The sequence below is a fragment of the Sinohyriopsis cumingii genome, chromosome 12 (assembly GCF_028554795.1).
Source record: "Sinohyriopsis cumingii isolate HCF-2022 chromosome 12, ASM2855479v2, whole genome shotgun sequence".
Lineage (NCBI taxonomy): Eukaryota > Metazoa > Mollusca > Bivalvia > Unionida > Unionidae > Sinohyriopsis > Sinohyriopsis cumingii.
In genome coordinates, this window is record NC_142972.1 from 116,341,939 (window position 1) to 116,365,574 (window position 23,636).

General features: G+C 37.7%; 1 protein-coding gene across 1 annotated transcript in view; it reads right to left on the minus strand.

The window, feature by feature from the left end:
* The window catches only part of LOC149787303 (uncharacterized), a 107,782-nt gene that overhangs the window by 27,108 nt on the left and 57,038 nt on the right, over positions 1 to 23,636 (minus strand). Inside the window, exons 7-8 of the mRNA XM_089977840.1 lie at positions 11,004 to 11,222; positions 369 to 665 (exon numbers count right to left, since the gene is read on the minus strand). Coding sequence (XP_089833966.1) covers positions 369 to 665; positions 11,004 to 11,222 — 516 coding nt within the window. The remainder of the gene's footprint in view (positions 1 to 368; positions 666 to 11,003; positions 11,223 to 23,636) is intronic.

Genomic DNA, 23,636 nt, shown 5'->3' on the forward strand with positions numbered 1-23,636 from the left:
TTCTATTTCAATATATATGTTCTTCTACTATTCACATATTCCTCTTCCATGTTTATTTGATGTTATTTTGATATCTATGTGTATATATCCTTATATGAATCGGCGAATAAAGAGATATAGCAATATTAATTATTTAAAATTGTCTTCACCAAAAACAAGTCTACTTGAATTTTCCATTTATTAGGTAGATATTCTCCCGCTTTTATTTTGAATTCGATAGTTTAGCGTCTGCATGATAGGTATTAATGAATAAAAAAGATTTGACTAAAATATTCTTACATCTTTTTGTTGTTACAAAATTAATAATGCAAGGTTGATCTGTTGTGTACAAAACGTTCTAATGCAAAGTTGATCTGCTGAGAACTTACCTAGACAAACAGGACAACAATTCAGTTTTGAGATGGCATTGCAATCGCCAATTGGTGGACAGGTCAGGTTACTGCAGACACCATTTGTACATTTTTTACACGTGGCATCGATGTATTGATGCTCGTTTACTGGCCTGATACAGCTCTTACACCAAACTCCAGAGTGCGGACAACAAATTGTACCGTTTCCTCCGCAGCCATAGTCGGTGATGCACTCATATTTTGAGCATGTACCGTTTCCTTGCAATGGAATCGGGCAACTTCCCGGCTTTATTACTGTGCCGGGCTCGTATGAATCTAGAAAACATGTAGATACATGCATACCAGGTGAAAAATAACACATTTAACAAAAATAAAAAACCAAAGCGAATGACAAGAGTTAGAGGATCCATCTGTGTCTATCAGGTCTGATACAATCATAGACTGATTTAATGGTGTATATATGTACAATATTTAACGGCAGGTCACCACAATCCTTGCTGTATAGTGACGATTACAAGTATTTTTTAAAAACAAATAGGAGGGATAATTTAAAAAAACGTTATGAAAATGTATTAAAAATAATAAATCACGCACAATCGTCCTTTCATAATTATTTTTGTGTTATGTTTAATCTCTGTCTAGCTTTGTCACGCTCGATGGCATCTAACTACATGCAACAAACTTGTCCTTCACAGACAGTTGCCATCAATATGGAGGAACTATTAAAGCCCTTAAATGTATGAATGCACCTGACCATATCTGTTATTTCCCTCTTACATGTTTACCCTTTAAATATCTCTGAAAATCTAATGAAAATCACAAAATGTAAGATATTGGAATAAAGAAGAAAAAAACGTTCAATGCAGAAACGGTCATGGAAATTTAGTGAGAGTTGAGATTTTGAGCAAAATGAAAGTGTCCAATCGCTATGTTAGACACACACACACACACACACACACACACACACATTCATAGCATCATAGTTAAGCAGACATCACGAACACAAATAAATAAGCAAGAATACATTAGTCTATCTTATACACCAGAAACATTATCAGAGCAAAGAAGAAAACTATGTTATCGTGTGGTTAATTCGATAGATATAGTGCTTGACGAATGCTCGGTTATAAAATGTCAAAAGCTATCAATCTCCATTTAAATGTTATGTACGTTATTTATTGTGACTATGAAAGCATCACTGCACGATAGTAACAAACTTGCAAGAAACAAAAATAAAGATCCCGAAAAATCAATGCCAAAGGCAATAGAGTACCAGAGGTACATTTAAATTCGCAAAACTACATTCCAACAGCTGAAAAGATAATCTATGAGCATTAGTAGTTTCCCATGCTCAGAGCATAATTGTCTTCAGAGATCAAAATTTTAGGTAATATCACATTGCCTTCAACAGCGACTAATGTTGTTCACGTGACCTATAATGATCACGTGATACGAGAGTGTGATCAGAGAAAAATTAGAGGCAGATAATACTCTGAAAAGATGTGACCTCTCTACTGAAAATATGTGCCTTATTGATTTACAATATGCATTTTCACCAACAAAAAGGGAGCGGCAATGGGGTCCCGAGTCTCATGTAACCAGTTTGAAAAGGATTACATCGAAAAAAAAAAAAAAACAGACAGAGTGTTAGAAACCAGGATTAAAGAAAATATAAGTAGTGAGTGATCGGTCGTACATGAACATTGTAACAATATGGGAAATGCCTACATTCCTATTCAAAGCAATTTGATCGCAACAGAAGACAATATATAGAAAAGGAAGGTGAAGGAGGCGATCGAAATACTACAGCGGAGGCCAACACTAAAACAGGGATGAAGGCTTGAATTACCACCCATCAACACCAGTCCCTTCGTATTATGTGACCATTATATTCACGTGATCAACGTTAGTCGCTGAAGAAGGGAGTGTAGTATGTGATATTGCCGACAATTTCGTTCTCTGAAGTTACTTATGCTTTGAGTAAGGTAAATTATTAAGGATCACATTCAGCCAGGGTTTGCTTGTGTTTCAAATCAATTCAAACAATATTTTAAAGAAATAGTTTAAAGAGATATAAAAAAAATTTGAAATCTAGTTTATAGAGAGTTACAGACTGAAAAATCCAAAACAGATTGAACAAATACATTTGATATCTGCGAGAGTAAAATTGTACCACGGACAGCGTTTTACGAAAGGTACAAACGTTTACAGACAAGTTAGGCGACAGAGAAGCGCCCGCACAAAAGGTGCATAGCTATAATTATTTATTTTGTAAATATTGACTTCCAGCACGTAACAAATGTAACTTGCCCAATTAGGATACACTTCCGTTCATCAATATACTGGTTAAAATGAATCAGATAAAGAGTTACAAATCACACTAAATAACAATGACATACATTTCGTTCAGTAAGGATGACTAACAATGTCATGTAAAATGGAAGAGATACGACTCCCAAAAGAGCAATCTGGTTTGTATATATCTTTAAATTAACGGGCATAAAGTTGATTTACTAGCAAAAGCCTTAAACGATGCCGCATTAATTGAAACATAGAATCAGTATATAAATATGCAGTCTAAATATTTCAGGCAAGAGATTTACCAGTATAAATACACCGATAGCTTGCATGGGATTTTGATTTCCGAAACAACTATACAACCAAAGAAAAGTTATATTTAAATCCGATGTCAAAAATGATGATTACTATTTTATTCATGATATCATAAAAATTGCTACATTTAGGCTCTGGAGATATGATGTGACGAGATTACGAATATCCGTATAAAAAATAACTCATCCAGCTCGTCACACATTGTCTTTCTAAGTTAGTAACACGCTAAATTATCAGATAATTAAACTTCTTTAGGTTTCTGGGTTTCAAAGCAATCTATTAATGCCTAAAACATAATCGATTTTAGCTTATTTTTTTAATCCTTTGCTCGACAAAATACAAAACAAATATGCACTTTGAGGGCGTATATAATTTTTTCTCTGTTGACTGGTATTGACCTGTTTAATATATGCTAATGTATGACAAGTAACATAGTTTTTTATTTTGTGTACTTATCAGAAGTTGCACGTTCCATCCTCCATAGGTGACACTGACATATTGCCTTCTTTTCCCCCAGTTTAATGTGGTAAAACTATCTTTTCTACTATAGTGCAAGGTGCTAGCATTGTTCTGATACATCCCATTATAGTTTTTAAGACACAGAGTTTCATCATGTATGGTTTCAAAATTACATTGTTCAACCCTAGAATCTGCAGCTGGAAAATGCTTCAAAAGAGCGCATATGGTGCAGTTTCAGTGGAATCATTTTCTATGTTAATAATGTCACTCGGTGATATTTGACCTTTTGCATCTGTTGTAACATCATTTTAGCATAAAGAATTTTATTATTTAAACTTAATTTTTTTCCACTATTTATTTAAGTATAAAGACTATCCCAAAATGAATTTATTTCTTGTTACTTAAATTATTGAAAAAGCAAATATTATGTGCACTAAAAAATGCAAACGCTAATAATGATTATATCACTGACACTTAACAATATTTAATTTGGAGAGAATCGAAATTGATCGAAAACAAACACGATAATAACGTAAATTCCACATACACTGATAAAAACAATAGGAATTCAACATAGCTATTGCAAACGGAACATCAAAAGAAATAACAGCTAAAACTTAACTGAAAAGAAGATGTGACAGATGGGTGGGGAACAAATAAAGGAGAGATATATGCAATCTTTGTCTATGCTAGAGCTGCTAACCTTTCCAAATTATTGTCAAAAACAATTTTTATTCACCGATTTAAGTATTATTCCATGGTGATCTTGCATGATAGATGCTACATTTGACGTATTAACAACACAAGTAGCATTTTTATAGTGTTTGATGATATTTCTAGCAATCTTTTTGAGAACCGTCCCTTCATGTTTCGTGTGTAGAGATAGGTCATCCTTGAGTAATGGAGTTCATCACAGAGGAGAAAGTACTTGCAAGTGTTTTAAAGCGTGCAAGATGACTATTCCATACACCAGGCTAGAAGATCTAATCAGAAGAATCATACTATCTTCATATGGATTGAAAATATCATACATGGATGGCCCTTTTCATTTTTATGCAACTTTTCCAAAATATTTGTTGATTCTATCTGTAATGTGAAAGCTTTGTTTGCGCTGACGGTGGATTCTGGATATTTCGCATAATTTCTGTGTATATTTGCCAGTTTTTCACCAATAGCTGTCACATTTTCCAGGCAGGCTCCAACTGTGATTTCAAATAATGACGGCAGAGCAATTGCACGGTTTTTTGCACGCCTTATCGTGTGCCTCTTTCTAATGTTTGTCTCTTGGTAATTAGGTAATAATTATATACTTCAGACCATCTATCATCTATTCCATTCTATTCAGTGTAGCATTTAGTGAACCTTATTACTGCGATAACTGTATACACTTCTCATACTCGAAGAACCCTCTTTTTTCGTTGCAATGATCTCTGGACATTTAAAGTTATTTGCTTCTGGTATATCCGCATGTAGAGTGTTGACATTTCCCTATCATTTCGCATGACAACTATATTGATATGTCGAGGCTATTTCAGCACCTCAAGAATGGTCATTTAATTGATCTGCAAGGATAACTGTTAGAGAAGTTGTTCCAACAATTGTAACAGGTTTAAGCTTTGAAAATTATGGAACTGTATGCCAAGCATTAGTAATACCTTGACCATTTTAGTATTCTCGTCATATGCAATTGGGTGTTGCATATTTCATTGTACAATATAATATCTTACAACTACAGCCCGTTTGACTTGTAGCTGCATGCACACATGCAATTTAGATTCACAAAAGTCAGTTTTACAATCCTCGTACATATGCGGCATGATGTATGTACACTAGTTCAACATTGTTGATGGGTTTTCATTTTGGTCTAGTTATGGTAACTTTGCGATCTTGAGTTCTCTACAAAATGGCAAACATGTTATATAATGTAACTTTGCGATCTTGAATATCGTCATCAAATCTGAGTGTCATCAGGACTCCCATGGCGAGTTGTGTTTCAAGTCTAAGTACTCGGTTGTAGCCCACAGGAAAGAAACGTTTCAAAGTTTATCAATATCGTCCTTCTATTCACAGAAATTGAAGTGGTCAGTTGATCTGCTAATTCTTACATATAAATAATTCAGATTCTTCAGATTTTGGTTTGCGTTTGACATGCAGCCCAGAGAACCAATAATTGGAACAATATTAAAAACATCCGTTCTCACTGCATCACCATGGCTGTCCTTTTGAAGGTGTAATTGTAAACCTTTACGTGTCCACCTTAATAGCATCTACACGCTGGCTGGGGCAGTCTACTCTATAACAGTCATGAAAAAGTCCATGACTTAAAAGTAACCTTTGAGTATATCCGGCACTATCCTCGATAGCAGTTCTAATGATATAGTCACGAAAAAGTGCATGACTTAAATATTGAGATATATGTATTGTTGCTGACTATAACTGTGCCATTTGTAATTTTCAAGAATACGAACTCTGACTGTTTTCTTCATTTAGGTTTTGAAATGTCCATATGTTGGTGTCTTGTCAAAGATCTGCTGATTACGAAAGGTTTTAAATTGCTCATTTAAAATGCTTCATGAATGAGATGACCAGCGGCTGGAAAAGATCATATTAACAGTATCTAATTTTATGCGATGTTAAATATCCGAGACAATTAACCTTGTATTAAGATCTTATATTTCTTCAACTCTACTTGATAAATGCTTTGTCTATCAATACTTGTGGTGGTTCAAATTAATATTATGGGTATAAGTTTGATCAATGACACCTGCCAACCATATTCCTAGACATATATTTTCAGATACCTCATTTTGAACATTACGGCCAAACCTCATGAAAAGTGTACTTTAAAAAACACATATGACTATCAAATCAATTACACTCTAATATTGTTATAACTGTAGCGTCCTTATGTGATAGCTTCAAACAAGTATCTATACTAATATAAGAGTCAAAAGATCCAATTATATGTTATCATTTCACATAAAACTATCTCGCATTACATATAGAATAACACTACGAACGGAGACTTTAATTTGTCCATGATCTGTGAGCTTGACCTCTCACATAAAATGTTATAACATTGGTTTTGAAGTTTGTCATATAACAAGCTTTAAAATGATATATTTTGTCAACCTCTTCACGAATTTCCCATGGATGTGCAACTGGATTTTGACGAATACATTAATTTTAATCTGACCAGTTATTAGCCTTATAGTCATTTGGAGTAGCTTCTCATTTACAGTAATGCAATCCATCATTATGAAATAAAAATAGTACTCTTCAAAAGCCTGCAGAATATAATAAGTCCTTGCTCTATCATTATGAGGGGAATGTTAAACTTGTTGCATATGAAATTACTTTCAATATATGATATTGTTGATCGAATTAAATTCTTTTACACCAGATGACATTATCTTACATGCAAGCAACAACCTTCTTATTTGAAAATAAACCCCAAACCTGAAAAATGATTGGGTCAACTCTTGCATATTTTAATAAATCAAGTAACAGTAGGATAACGCAGAAACAGACGTTGCATTCAGACTGTCCAGTTCAATTTATTTTGCCAAACTATCGCAACCTCTGTATCTATGAATCGTGTCATTTGTTGTGTCATTGAATAAATATGTGTCAAAATTGTTCAAAAGATTGGTGGATGCTATTTTTCATCGTAATAATTTTAAAATCACTGAATAGTTTCGTAATTTATGAGCTAAAGATTTCCCAAAAGTATAATAACATAAGAATCTAGGTTATTACTTTAGAATTATATTGCTCAAATATGTTCATATGGTACACTAATAAATACGGTATTCATGTAAGTACAAATATATGTTATTTAATGTTTTCTAGAAGACGAAAAAAACAACAACAACAAACCAACCTGAAATTGACGTTTCTCGTGCAAAATACGTCAACATATATTTGTTATTTCGACATTCAAGTGTACTTCTGTGCTAATTTCTATCTCAAATCACTTAATTTTATATACTTTGAAATCATTTTCACCTCGTTGACTTTTCACACTCTTTTATCCCTGGTACTTTCACATGCTTTGCAATAGCTTGCTACTTTGATTTCTTCTGTTTCCCTGTAAGAATTTCTGTTGCATCTATATCAAATTACAGCTAACTATATCGCCAGTATTGATTCTGCCAGGTATTTGAACAGTTAATTAAAATTATTAATGATTGCTAAATATAAGTTCATAAAAAATTGCATTTTCAAACTCTGCACATCTACACACTGTAAAATGTCTACTGGATTTTACTTCATTTATTTTGTGTTAAAGCTCTTAACAGGTCAACTGATTGGGGTTTATTAATTTCTGTGGCAATTCCTTGTAATAGAAGCATTAAGGCATCTGTTAAAATTGTACATTCTGCAAATGTGTCCAGGTAAAATGCATAATTGACACTATATTTGCTCTATCTTTGTTTAAATAAATATTTCATCAACAATTATGGGATTTATCCCCTGCTATTTTGTTCAAAATTTCGTAGAGCAGCTTGTAGTCCCTTACATTGTTTGCTCTTTTTTTAAGAACTTCTTAGCGATGGAGTTGCAATGATCCTAATATATTTGAATGTAATCTCTTTTCATTTATTACCCCCACCAGGATAATATGTACATGCTATTTGTCTTATCACATTATAATATTTGTACTTGTAAGTTATTTACTGGTGATGGTTATGTAGCTTCTTTCCATTTTCATTAAGGTTTTGTGGACAACGAAAAGTTACATAGGACGCAAGTGTTGACTTCTTTGTGTTCTTATACGCTATATTTTGTACATATTTCAAATTCTAGAAACTAATTGTATTTCAAAACCTCCAAGTTTTCATGCTAACTAATTCTTCTATTTCTATTTTGTCCTTCCTCTACTTGTTTTGATGACATAATGTTTTCGTCTGGTTCCTATTTGTTAAACTATATTCATACCTTTCCATTTAATGAGTACTTATGTTGTACCGTTCTTCAGCTCTGCGTTTACGTCTTTTCAACAATGTATATGTCGTTTTGTTAGTTGTGTGTGACTCTTTTATTCGTAAAACATACCTCTGTATCCGTTATATTCAATTTTTGACATTTCCTGATCACCTAATGTATTTTCTTATGAAAGTTAAGTATATAGCTCTTTCCAAAAATACGTTACATGCTGGAATTCAGTCATGGTACACTTGTTTTGAATGTATGTGTTGAAATAGATCAGTTGTCAAGGAAACGAACATGTTTATACATATTTTTGATCGGCTTATTTTCCTTACTTGTCTTGGCTGGAGTAATATTCACTGAACATTGATGCTTACTATTTTCTGATTCATTTAGGTTTAGTAAAACGTCAGCCCGCCTTTTGGATTCATTGTGAGTGAAATAATACCAATTCTAGTCTGTATAGTTTTGTCAAATTAATAAATTTCATATCCTTTATTGTCTGAGTACTTTGACAACTTTAAAGATTTCCTTTTACAGCAACTCATTTGTTTTTCTATTGTAAAACTCAGTGCATTCCTTGTACATTTTGTTTTTACTTTTCATCGCATCACAATTTAAAGAAAATCTCCATCAATTCCAAGCTGTATTATATTCATTATTGTCTTGTTCATATGGTCGCATGTCATCTATATCTGTCTGACACTGGTCATACGCGCAGCTGATAAAGACCGTTCTATATGGAAATATTTGTTCTATTTCTTGCTTCTTGTGTGAGTAGACTGTTAGACTAATCGGTTGAGCATTACTTTCAGTTTAACACATTTTTATTTCATTTTGTCTCCTTCGCATACGCCAATGAGATGAGTCAAAATATCTGGACTGACAGACCGTCCTAAAGAAGTTTTAGATACTGTTCCTTGTCAATCATTTTAAGCAAGATAAAATAACGTGGAATACTTCATGTTTTATAAATATTTAAGGCATTATCATCAAACCAATAAGATGACCCTCTAAAACAGGTACAATTATTTTGAGCACTATGCAACATTGTCTTTACTGCTATGTAGTCTGTGGATGATTTTCTTGAATCTTTGTAGACCTTGTAAAAGTTATGAGAACTTCAAGGTACATTGTATGTTTAGTTGTAAACAAATTCATATATTTGCCTGCACCAAATACGTAACGTATTCCTTGATTACACTGCATGTTGCTATCAGAGATTAAACTTTTTATTTCCTAGTTATTATTATTCTATGTCACATGTAAATCTGCCATCTTTTCTGAACAAGACATGCTATACAATTTATTTTTATATCTATAGATTGAAACATTTATTATCTTCAATTCGTATTCTACACAAATATCTTTGACCACATTTGTCCTGTTAAAACATGCAAATTAATAGTTACTATCTCTATATAGTTTTGCTTTTGTGTTAAATATTAATGTGTGTAACTCTTCTGAAAGTTGTTTAATATACCGTGTAGTTCTCTGTCTTTAGCTCCGAGCCAGTATTACCATTTTTGAGCGCTTGTGCTAGACAGCATTGCTTACTTAAAAAAACCAACATAATACCCACATGTTTAATTACATTTCTTATGCTAGTATTTTTGTATGCGGTGTACTGTAACTGTGAGATAGGCATTTCGGAGTTCTTATTCTGGTATCGTGCTTGTCTTAGAGTGCGCAAGTTTGAAAATGCTAATATGTTTCAGCATCCAAATACTCTCTCTCTCTCTCTCTCTGTTCTGTAATTATATAAATCTGTATTTTTAGTGTACTGTAGAAAACTGTTCCACTAGTTCATTAAATATTCATTCTTCATGAGCGAAGTTTTGTTTTTATGTTAGGAAATTATACATTATACCACATATTGCTCAAACGCTATAGTCAAGTTTCGAGTCTTTCTATAAGCTTGCTGCTTTGGATTCACATTACAATATATGTTGAGGTAATAATTTTACTCTGTACGAACTATTTATGTCATGATACCATTGAACATCGTATCTGGATTCACTTAACATTTGTTTTAGTAAAGTTATTTCATCATATTATATATTTAAGGTTGATAAAGGAATAATCTTGGACCAATATTACTACTACTACTACTACTAATAATAATAATAATAATGATAATAATAATCAAAACAAAATTAAGAAATCATTGCCATTTATGAGTCATGAGTTTTTCAAATTAAAATGTTTTTAACTAGGAATCGAAGCTAAAGTAAATAAACCAAGTCACACAAGCATTATAATAAAAGTTCTACAAATGATTATTAATGTTTCCTGGATAACGATGTCAACACTGCCTTTTTGCAATATGATCAAAAATGTTAGTGTCAACAAAATAATTGAAATTCGGCTGAAATGAAGATAAGGAAAAGTAGTTGTACAGGAAAATGATCAGGGGACTATAAACGAATCGCTAATTTCAAGTTAAAAATCTGTTTTTGAAAAAGATATTACTTGAAAATAGTGATTTAGATTCTTAACGTATGTTTGTGAAGAAGCCAAACAGTTGTTCAAACACGTTGAAACAGCGTCGTTTGTAATAACAATAGACAATGGTGGCACAGGTCATACGGTAAACAAAAATACTAATTACATTGATTCCAATAGATACAATAAGGTGAAAGCCGTTACCACGATTTTCCTTTATGAAAGCGAGTAATCCTCTTGGATCATTTGCATTTATTTCCTCTGTTTTGGTAATGCTAGTCATCGTCAAATCAATCGTCATGAGACTCGCTTTCCTTTTTTGCGACGATTTTAGGATCGCGTGAAGTCGTCCGGACGATAGTGCTATTGACGTTATACTGGCCTCATTTGGACTTGGTGCCGGAATGTTGATTCTTTTCCACACTAAAATTTAGAAACATTACATCATAGATGATGACTTGATGCATTTGCACACTGCAGGCCGAACTATTAGCACGACGAGATGTCACGGTCATGATAATCTTTCTGTTCCACTACAGCAAGGTAACACAAAAATAATAGACGGTATCATAACAAACTTTTTCTCTTGGGGCGATATTTTGATAAATATAATCTCCTTTTCTAGCCATATCCTCGACAGGGCTTCTTTAATCTATTGCAATTTTATTGAGATCACTGGAAATACTATTTAAGCTTCAGTTTCCGACAGCTCATTGTTTTACTTACAAAAAGTGAATTTGCAACATTTCCAGTTATTTTAATATGCGTTTGGTTAAATTTGATATGCTTCTGTCTAGTTTAATTTGGTAATGATCACTTTAATTTCGTAATGAGAACTTTAATTTGGTAGATAGTAGGCAAACATCATCAGTCAACTGGTCGTAGTGAGAAATCTTGTTCGCTTCGTTCCTATAATAATAATAATAATAATAATAATAATAAACATAAACATACGAACACACACACGCACACATAAGAACACACACATATACATACGAACACAAACACGTACGAACACGCACACATACGAACAGACACACACAAACGAGCACACATATGAACACACACGCAAAAACACACACACATACGAACACACACACGCACACATACGAACACACACACACACACACACGAACACACACATACACACATACGAACACACACACGCACACATACGAACACACACACACGCACTCATGCGAACACACGCACATACGAACACAGACGCACACATACGAACACACACACACATACGATCATACACATACGCTAACATACGAACACACACACGCACACACAAACGAAGCTTTGCAATGAGATAAAACCGCATTTGTTCGTCATTATAAAATTGCGACAACAATATTTACTGCGTACAAAAATATATTTAGTTCAAAGAAAACATTTTTCTTCGAGAACCCAAGATGATAAAATTTAGTTTAGTTTTATGTTCACAGAGACTGAAGCAAAAAAGGCACAAGCTGTCAGGGATACAGGGAGTAGTCTTTTCATCGGAACAAGTTCTTAGATGCGGTAACACTATCTAATATTGCCATATATGAACTTTTCAGACATATCAAAGATGTTTAACATGGGGTACAAAATATCACTAAACACATGGAGGTAAAAATGTTAAAATGCCATGTGATAATCGTGGCCATTTCGTAAGAGGTTGTAACAGGTTCTTGCTTGGGGGTGGATGTCTTTTCTTCACAAAAACATTTTAAGTATCCATGAACTCCGGTGTACAGGGATCATCCTTGGATAAGTTACAGGCATCAAAGGCCGATGTCACATTGTGAATCGTTTTTGGGTGTAAATTGTTGAGGAGGAAATGGAAGATCTTAATATGAAAAGGTAGAGCTTGACGTAACAAAAAATGTAAAAGAGGAAACGGTAGAGCTAAACGAAGAAAAGCAAGATATCAAGGAGGAGAAGGAAGCGTTAAAAGAACAAAAGGAATAACTAAAACTGGTAAAGATATTTTTGGTCACTGTCTAAACTAGACATTCTGTTGATTCTTGGTATCGGGTACAACATTTGCAAATTAGAAACATGGCCAAAACATACAACTGTACAACATACTGAACATTCAGTTCACTAAAATCTATGGAACGTACAAAATGAAAGGTAAGTGTGTATCATATAAATAACTATAAACATCATGAAATACTGAAATTAGTTATCCACTTATTAATATTATAGTGATATTCTGATTTTAGACCCTTTGTCTCAATAACCTTGAATATCTACAAGAAAATATGTAATTCTTGTTCAGTTCTATTGTAATAGGGTTCACTGTTTTTACTATTTTGATTTTGTAAAATGTTGCCAGGAAACAAACTGCGGCAATTGCTATCTTATTCATATGTCTGTAAACTAGAAAAACACTTCGAATTAAGATCATAGATGTTACTGAATAAGACAAAACTTTTTATATTACTTTTTACAATTTAAGGACACAGCTGCAGACGTCTTTGACAATACAAGTTCAAATTATATCACTTAATAAATATATATTTCAATAATTTATTTTACAAAAATTTATTTTTCATTTATGTACAGTACCTGGATGTGTAATATTGAGTAGGAAAGTTTCTGTTAAACTTTATTATGGTTTACTAGAGGTACTTTTATGAGGCATACGATATCATAAGGTACGTATTAAAAACCGTGTTTACTTCGATTCTTGTTACAGCTTGAGATTATCTTGTAAAAAAATATATTTGCTTTCTTTGAAAGGGTTCGTTTTCAAGGGGATTTTAACAAGTTTTATCCATTAAACTTGTACCTTTTATAAGATCTGAAGCGTTTGTCTCGAAGAACTATCATCCCAAAGTTTTCTTAATTTGTCCTGCCTTATCTTTAGAAATATTCTTGTTATCTCCACATTTTTAAACTTATTCTCCTAACATACATACATACATACATACATACATACATACATACATACATACATACATACATACATAAGTAGTGAAGGGGGCCACCCTAGGGACAATGGGAATTAGCATTACAGACCCCCCCCCCCGGGCCACTCTGGGGACTATGTAAATTTAACATGGGGAAAATTGCTGGGCCACTCTAGGGACAATGGGAATTGAACATGGGGAATAGAGTTTGGGCTTGTCTAGGGACAAGGGGAATTGAACATGGAGAATAGAGTTTGGGCTTGTTTAGGGACAAGGGGAATTGAACATGGGAAATAGAGTTTTGGCTTCTTTAGGGACAAGGGGAATTTAACATGGGATTTTATTTATATTTTTTTTTATTAAATTTTTTAAAAAAAGGGGCAGGCAATGGAAAGTCATTCTCTTTTCGAGACCTATGAGTGGCCCTGAAAAGGGCCTTTGGGTTTATGTTAATGTATCCATTAACATAAGGGGTACCGCATTGGTCTTCTTCTTGTCCTTAGGCTGCGCCTCACTGTAGGACCGTAAATCAGCATTCTTTTGAGGCATCCTTGTCTTTCTACGTAGATCCTACGTATCCACAGACTGGTGTCTGTCCTGTGGACAACGGTCCACTTGGATCGGACATACATTAGCATGTCCGTCCTAAACATCATTGAAGACACAAGGGTGGATGATTCAACTGTGGTCCACATCTTGAGGCGACGAGAACAGGTGAATCAATGCAGTGAACTGTGCTTATTTATAGGAAGAGGAAGGATTGAAACGGATTGAGTTCATTCACCAATCCAAACACGCGTTACAAAATTCAGTCAGCCCACATCCAATCCGAAGAGAGCAGTCTGTGACGTCACGTGGTCTATATAGATTCGCTAGCGCCTGTGTGCAGTCAATCTATGCGACAGTGATTCAACATGACGGAAACTCAGAAAACGATCCATTGGGGTGCACCAGCAGTGGAGACTGCCCAAGGGAACCCGGACTTACTTTCAGAAGAGGTAAATTGGGATTTTGTGGATTTTCTTATCTCGCAAGAATTTGTTCCGGAACCTTCGTCACCTTCTTCATTACCGCAAGTGGAGAATTTTAGACAAAGACAGAAAGAAGAATTGGAGAAATTTATGCAACGACAAAAGGAAGCGGAACAAGCTTTTCTTCTACAGCAACAGCAGCAAGAAGAAGAGGTAAGAAAAAAACAACAACAAGAAGAAGTAGCAGCAAAGAAACAACAGGGTGAAAATCAAACGGTCACGGTACTGTTAGACATTTTAGCGGAGTTAAGAAGTCTGAAACAAATGTATCAGACTTCTTTATCACGACCGAAAAGAATACGACCTTCCCGAGCTAAACACGTCAACCCTGTGACTAAGCCTGTCGTACCACCCTTAGCGATTTCAACCAAATCATCATCATCATCAACATTCCGCAGTCCAGAAGTAGGCCTTGGCCGTGGCAAAGGCTTGAGGCAGTTAAAGTTGATTGCTTAAACTCACCCCTACACCAAAAAAGGCCCTTTTCAGGGCCACCCGCGTCTCTCGAAAAGAGATACACTTTCAATTGCCAATAACTCAAAAATCAACAAAAAAAACCATTTTTACCACTATAGTACGTGTATATGGGTGCGTGAGTGTAGCTTCTTATTTAAAATCAAAACTCAAAGACACTTACCTTATATAAATAATGTATTCTTTTCTCAATAGTTACAATCCAATTCACAATTCACAACAGAACACTTTAAAAAGTTTATAGACTTCTTCTATCTCATTGTTTACTCTCTCTGTTTTTTAAATTTCTTCACCGTCACAGTCTTTTCCTCCTCTTCCTCCTCACTTTCTTCCCTTCTTCTTTTCTTCTCCTGTTTCTTTTTCTTCACCTGTCTGCTTTCTTCCTCTGAAGAATCCCTCTCTTCTTCTGAAGAATCCCTCTCTTCTTCTGACTCCTCTTGTTTCTTTTTGGGGCAATCTGGAGACCAATGTCCTTTTTCTTGACAATAATAACAGGTATCTTGACTTTTGTCTTTTCTAGCCCCTGTTTTTCTTTTTTGATGGTCTGGACACTCTGAAGACCAATGCCCTTTCTTCTGACAGATATAGCAAGTATCTTGACTTTTATCTCGAAAGGATGGTGAGTAGACCCTCGGCTGGTCAGAAGAAAAATTTCTGATGACAAATCGCAAAGCTCTGATGAAACGTTCGATTTGGCTAGTCTCTTCCATCGTTGTGCTCGGTTAGAGAGTGAAATGAATAGTGAAAGGACAAGACACACACCCTTTTATATACGCTGGTCTGCCAGGACTATAAATTAGTCCATGGTGTTTAAACTTGAGTCATTTGACGTTTTTCACTCAAGATGAAACGATCCAATTCATTCGAGAAGAAAGAAGAAGAAAGTAAGAGGCAGAAACGTGATCTATCGCCTCGTACCAGAGCTGAAGTCTTGGCACAAATTCATGCCAGTGATTTTGAAGAGGACATGAGTGAACCAGAATCCGAACCCTCTAAACAAAGTTCACCACCCTTAGTCAACCCTGAAAAGTACTATTCCATTCGAGAGACGGAAAAGCGCTCCTCTAGAAAATTTAGAACCACGGCTTACAAATACACAGTGAAGTTTAAAGATTTCAAGGCGGAAGTACCGTTAGAGAAAGCAGAAGGGTTCATCACTGGGGTGTGGGATTCTTTGCTCACCACACTCAAGCGACAATGTCAACCCAAAGAAGACGATCGCTTGAGACTTTCCATACAACACGACGGTTTGAAATCCCCTGTTTGTATCGAGTTTAGCACCCCTGCAGAATTGACCGCTTCCAAAGTCATGGACAAGATTCAACACGTGCAACAATCTAATGACCAGTTTGACATCACCGATGTAAAAGCCACACTGGACATGACCCACGTCTCTCCTCCTCAAGGGACTGGACGCGAAAAGGTCTTATTGGTGGACGACCTTCGCAACACCTAAACAAGTCTTGTCCGAATTAAGAACCCTCAAGACCAGATGTGTTTAGCCCGTGCCATCGTGGTGGGACGAACCTATGTCAACAAAAACGACACGGTAGAATGGAAAAGAGCCTGGGAGAATATTCGAAAATCGGACCGAGCCAAACAACGAAATGAAGCAGAACTCCAGTTACAACAAGCCGGACTGTCCAAAGACACACCCTGTGGCATTCCTGAGATGCAAAAATTGCAAGATGTCCTAGCTCCACGCTACACCTTGAAAGTGTACCCTCAAGTAGTGCGTGGGCCTCTGTTGTTTCGAGGCCAAGATTTTAAGGATGGAAAATACATTCATGTCTATCATCACGATGAACATTTCGATACCATTACCAGTATCACCGGATTCCTGGGATACAGATATTACTGTGAGAAATGTGACCATGGTTATAATAATCGAGAGCAACACAAATACTGTGGATCGAAATGCTCAGGATGTTTGGCCTCTCCACCCTGTCTGAGCGAAGGACTAGTGCATTGTTCAACTTGTCTGCGCACGTTTGTCAGTCCTACCTGTTACCAACAAAATTTGAAGACGCAAGGTTCACAGCAGAAATGGGCTTGTCAACTGCTGAGATTGTGCCCCTCGTGTGGACAAGGCCTACGTACCAATAATGCCAAGGCACACGTATGTTCAGGAAGGAATAAATGTCACATTTGTCACCACATCGTGGACTTGGAACACGAATGCTACGTGCAAAAATACCAACCCCCACCAGAGAAAGAGGATGGACACAAGAAGAAAGGCAATTTCATCTTTTTCGATTTCGAATGCATGCAAGAGACCGGCATTCACATTCCTAATTTCTGCGTGGCTCATCGAGCGTGCGAGAAGTGCATTCAAGAACCTATCTTCAGTCATTGCCCTCACTGCAGCAAGATTCCTGGAGGACGTGAAAAAATCTTTCGGGGACCGAACACGCTAGCCGATTTCGCCCAATGGGTCTTAGACCCCATCGACAAGACGTGGAGCCAAGAGGACATCGAACGTTACGGAGATTGTCATCGTCATGCCACGGTGATGGCTCACAATTTCTCCGGATACGATGGACAGTTTCTTCTCAGATACTATACGGAACAAGGCACTGAGCGTCCTAAAGTCACTTTGAACGGAGCCAAAATCATTTTCATGCAAGTGGGACAAGTACAGTTTAAAGATTCGATGAGCTGTTTGGCCATGCCTTTGAGTCGAATGCCTAAAACATTTGGAATGACAGAAACGGCTAAAGGGTACTTTCCATACTTTTTCAATACGGAAGCCAATCAACACGTCGTTCTACCCCATTTGCCTGAGGCTCACTATTACGACCCTGACAACATGCGTACCGAACAACGAGAAGCTTTCTACGCTTGGTACCAGGCTCACGCCTCTGACCCTTTCGACTTTCAGGAAGAAATGTTAAAGTATTGTCGTTCCGACGTGGACATTTTACGACGTTGCTGTGGAAAATTTCGAGAACTGTTCATGGAACACGGAGGGGTCGATCCTTTGAAAGAAGCTTGCACCATTGCCAAAGCGTGTTCCTTAGTGTACCGCCAACGATTCATGCCTGAAAACACCGTGGCTGTCATCAGTCCTCAAACGACCCACTATGTCAAACGTCAATACTCGGTCAAAGCCCTACGCTGGTTACATTATTTGTGCGACAAGGAAGACAAGTGGATTCAGCATGCCCGCAACGGAGGGGGTGAAAAGACCATCGGAACGTATTCGGTCGATGGCTGAGACTTAGAAAACCCCAAGATCGTGTACGAGTTTAACGGTTGCTTATTTCACGGATGTCCCGTCTGTTACCCTGACCGTAGCACTAAAAATCAGTTTTTACAACGAACCATGGAAGACTTGTACCAGGCCACTTGTCAGCGACGCCTAAAGTTAGAACAGGAAGGATACCAAGTGGTGGAAATGTGGGAACACGAGTACGATCACCATTTGAAAACCGATCCCGAGTTTAAACGCCTCGTGGAAAGTTACCAGTTCATGGACCCGCTGAACCCGAGGGATAGTTTGTACGGAGGAAGAACCAATGCCACCTGTTTGCTGTACCAAGCCGACGAAGAGAAAGGAGAAGAAATCAAATACTTGGACGTGTGTTCGCTGTATCCCTACGTGTGCAAATATTGTCGCTTTCCTACAGGGCACCCACAATTGCTGACGGAACACATCGACCTGAAAAACATTCGACAATACGAAGGCTTGATCAAGTGTAAAGTTTTGCCTCCCACGGACTTGTACCATCCCGTCTTACCTCACCATTGCCAAGGCAAACTGATGTTTCCTTTGTGCCGTACTTGTGCCGAAACGTGCAACCAAGATCCACCTTGTCAGCACACCCAGGAAGAACGGGCCTTGACGGGAACCTGGGTCAGCGTAGAATTGTTCAAAGCTCTGGACATGGGATACCAACTGTTTGAAGTGTACGAAATTTGCCACTTTCCCAAGACAGAACAATACCACTAGGGTGACCCCAGTCAGAAAGGCATTTTCGCAGACTACGTGGATGCCTTTTTGAAACTGAAACAAGAAGCCAGCGGCTATCCTTCCTGGTGTCACACTCCCGAAGACGAAAAGACATTCAAAGAGAAATACTATGAACAAGAAGGCATCACTTTAGATCACATCGAGAAAAACGAAGGCAGGCGATCGTTTGCCAAAGTGATGTTAAATTGCTTGTGGGGTAAAATGGCACAACGACCGTGTTTACCCAAGACGGAATATTTGACAGAACCTTCCCGCTACTTCCAGATGATTCACGACAAAACCAAATACATGAAACACGTGGACGTCGTTCGCGAGGATTTGACCTTGGTCAATTACGAAGAAGATCTGGACTTTGTACAAGACGACCCCTTTGGAAATGTCATCATTGCGGCTTACGTGACAGCCCATGCTCGCTTAAAATTGTACGAAGCTTTAGAACTGTTAGGGGAACGCGTCCTGTACTTTGACACGGACAGTTGCATTTACATCCATCACCCGAGTCAACATCACCCTGACATCGAAGGAGACCGTTTAGGAGCCTGAACAGACGAGCATCCCGACGACAAGATTCTAAGTTTCGTCAGTGGCGGTCCCAAAAATTACGGCTACGAATACCGGGACAAACAAGGAGAAGTGCACACGACGTGCAAAGTGAAAGGATTGACTCTGAATTATCGTACCAGTCGAGTGGTGAACTTTGGGGTACTGAAAGAAGCCTTGCAGTCTGGAAAAGATCAACACTTTAAAGTGACCACCTATCAATCCAACAAGATTGTACGTTTACCCACTCACCACATCGTCAGTCGACCCTTGGAAAAAGTCTATCAAATCGTGTACCAGAAGCGAGTGCGACTACCCAACCACTTTACTTTGCCGTATGGACACGTTGGTATAAAACATTGGTTGTAAGAGGATAGCCACCCACCAGAAGGATGACTTCGCCACAGCAAGAATCGAGTGAGAAACCCGATGAGAACTCCAAGTTCAAACCCTACCATTTTCCAGTCTTCTTACCTGACTATTGTGATTGTACCCGTCGATTGGACACGTTTCAGAAATAGCCTACGGATAGGGAAGGATTACCTTCTTCGCATGTTTTAGCTAGAACAGGATTTGTCTACTTGGGACCTGAGTCAGGATTGGGATATGAAGTACAGTGTTTCGCTTGTGGCCTGAAGTTACGAATGGATCTATGTATCTACAAAGATTCAGCTATTCTGGAACATACTCGATGGTCTCCGCACTGCCCTTACCTTTCTATGGCCTTTCCACCCATGACATTACGGTACAATGATGACGGTACCTTAGAGACGGTACCTTCCAAAACAAGACATAAAAAACATAAAAAAGGAACGATGTACAAGCTTGAGATTCCATTGCGACTAGTATAAAAAGGGGCTATGGTCAAGATCGATAGTTCATTGGGACTACCAAGACCGAGCGAACAAGATGAATACTTTCAGAGAAACACATAACAAGTTGTTTAGAAAGGCACAATTCAAGTGTGGGACTTCGGAAGTGGAATGCGATTGTGAGCCTTGCGATGGGTACGCTGCTGTACGTTGTGACCTTAGCAATGCCGTAAAGCATCATGGGAACTTTGTTCTCACTACCCCTATCATGGAAAGTGATGCTGTGCGTGTCAAACCTGAGGAATGCGAAAGCGATGCCACTCGTCCTCTTGGACATTTTACTGGGTTTCGTTTTAAAGGTGGATGTTCACCTTCACGTCTACCCCCCCCCCCCCACGGATGTCATCCAGGCCTGAGCAAACTCCTGTCCATGTCACCCATCCCTCATCGAAACGAACCTGTGAAAGACGAATATTCGTTTCCTGTGCGTTTGTCGGAATACTGCGACTTTGAAAATCGTCTTCAATCGTTCAAAGGAAAATGGTCTAAGTATCTGGGAGGCCCGACCCCCGAAGAATTAGCCAGAGCTACTTGGGCGAAGGAGATAAAGTCAAGTGCTTCAGTTGCGGTGTGTCACTTCACTACTGGGAACCGCAAGATTCGGCCTACGTAGAACATGCTCGATGGTCACCGAATTGTCATTACTTACCCTTAGTGGGACCGAGACATTGAAGTAACTTACCATAATCTGTTGATGGATACTTTACATGAGAACATTCGTGCTTTGCCTGTGGAGTTGAGAGAACGCATTTACCGAGAGCTGGTCAAAATACAAGTCAAACGTAAAGAACAATTGCATCCGTTACGTCACCAGATGTTTAATCACTGGTACCTGAATGCTATAAAAGGACTGATTCAGTTGAAAGTGTTCCATTGGACAGACACTGATCAACAACCCCCTGATTTTAAAAAGGATTGGTTTGTTATTGACGATTCTATCTGCTACAATGTAAACGTACTGCATCGAATTCCACAGGAAGAGTTAACGAATTACCGACATCTTTTACACAATGTCAACTTAGTGAAAGAGGAAACTTCTGAACGAATTGTAATGTGTAAATTAGTGACTAAACGATTTAAATTTGGCACTGAAGTAAAACCATGGCTGTGCAAACGGTACATTTCTTCTGTCAGACAATAGAGGATTTAGTATGACCTGTTTATGGATACTTTACAAGAGAACATTCGTGCTTTGCCTGTGGAGTTGAGAGAACGCATTTATCAAAATACAAGTCAAACGTAAAGAACAGTTGCATCCGTTACGTCACCAGATCTTTAACCACTGGTACCTGAATGGTATAAGAGAACTGATTCGTCAGAAATTGTTTCAGTGGTCAGACCTTGTTCAATACTTCCAAGCCCCCGATGATCCACGTGTTGATCGTTTGGTTACTTCGAGATTCACCTAGTACAACACATTGAGGAAGACAAGGTAAAGGATTACCGACATGTTTTACGTGGAATCTACTTAGCGGAAGAGGAAACTTCTAAACGAAGTCTGACGTTTCGGTTACAGTATGCAACATTTAAATTCCCCACTGGAGAACGAAGATCTCTGGCTAGAAAGTACGTGTATTGTTACAGAAACAAAGAGACTATAAAAGCAGGCTGCCATGCCACGACTTTTATCGCATGTAATCCAACAGATTCCGTGGAAGGAACTCAATGACCATATTCAAACCGTGGATCATTACCATCGATTATTACAAGAACTGTATCCATTCAATTTGGGTCGACAAGTGGTGTGTGTCTTAGTGACTTGTTTTCTAGGATTTCGTTTACCAGCCGATTCCTTGTGGACTCTTTACGAAGAGTACTTACCACCCATTCAACATGAAAGTGGTGCCTTTAAATGTTCACGAGAGACTCCTTTTGCTCAAAGCCTTACGTTTTCATCTGGATACTTATCGACCTCTATGGGAAAAAAAGATTCGTCAACTTTTAGCTACCGAAGACGTGTATGACGATGTGAGTGTAGGTTGTGACTTACACCCCCATTGGACAGATGTCCGTGCCTGGAAAAAGAGGGGTTTTGAGGCTTGGACCCAAGAAGTGGCCCAGTATGCACGAGAGTTGTGATCCTTCCTTTCAACTTCCAAAGAAAAAAGTTACTTTTCAACCTGTGTTAGTGACGGTGCCAGAAGAACCCGTCACCCAGGACAGGACTGTCGTGGACAGACCTGAAAGACCTTTCGGGAGGAGACATGTGTGACCTTACCCCCTATAGAACTGGTTATAACTTTACCCAAAACATGTTGTACAGACACTTGTTTCTATTCCACGTTGACGGTTATCATGTGCCTTTTATCCTTGTACTTAAGCCTTTGGCTTTTATGTATTTTTGTCTTTCGTATTCATGTTTAAAACATTCAATAAACGTGTTCTGAAAAAAGTATATAAACTCTCGTCTTGTCTGTTTTCGTGTCACAAGTGACATTCCTGACACTATGGCTATTTCTGCTGTCTCTGCTCCCTCTTCCTCCACTGTCAAAGTCATCGACGAACACTTAGATCGTGCCAGTTGGGAGGCTTTGTATCTTCGTCATCCCTTTAACATGTTCATTGCCGGACCTAGCGGTTCAGGCAAAACGGAATTCGTCAAACGTTTGATCGAACATATACATCATTTGATCGATCGGCCACCTCAGCGGATCGTGTGGTGTTACAAAGAGTGGCAATCGGCGTACAGCCTCTTGCGAGAAAGTCAAGGCGATTCCATCGTGTTTGTGGAAATCATTCCTAAAGAAGACGACGGCATCGTCTCTGACTCCCGTCAAACCCATTTGGTCATTTTCGACGACATGTTAGGAGAAGACGAAGAAGAAATTAAACTGTGGTTCACGCGCAAAGGGCATCACCGTAATGCCAGTGTCGTTTACATCACCCAAAATTTGTTTCAACAAAGTAAAGCCCATCGCACCATCAGTCTCAATGCGCATTACGTGGTCTTGTTTAAAAGCCCTCGAGATAAATCGCAAGTGCAAGTCTTAGCCAAACAGTTAGGAACGCCTTGGCTGACTCAGGCGTACGACGATGCC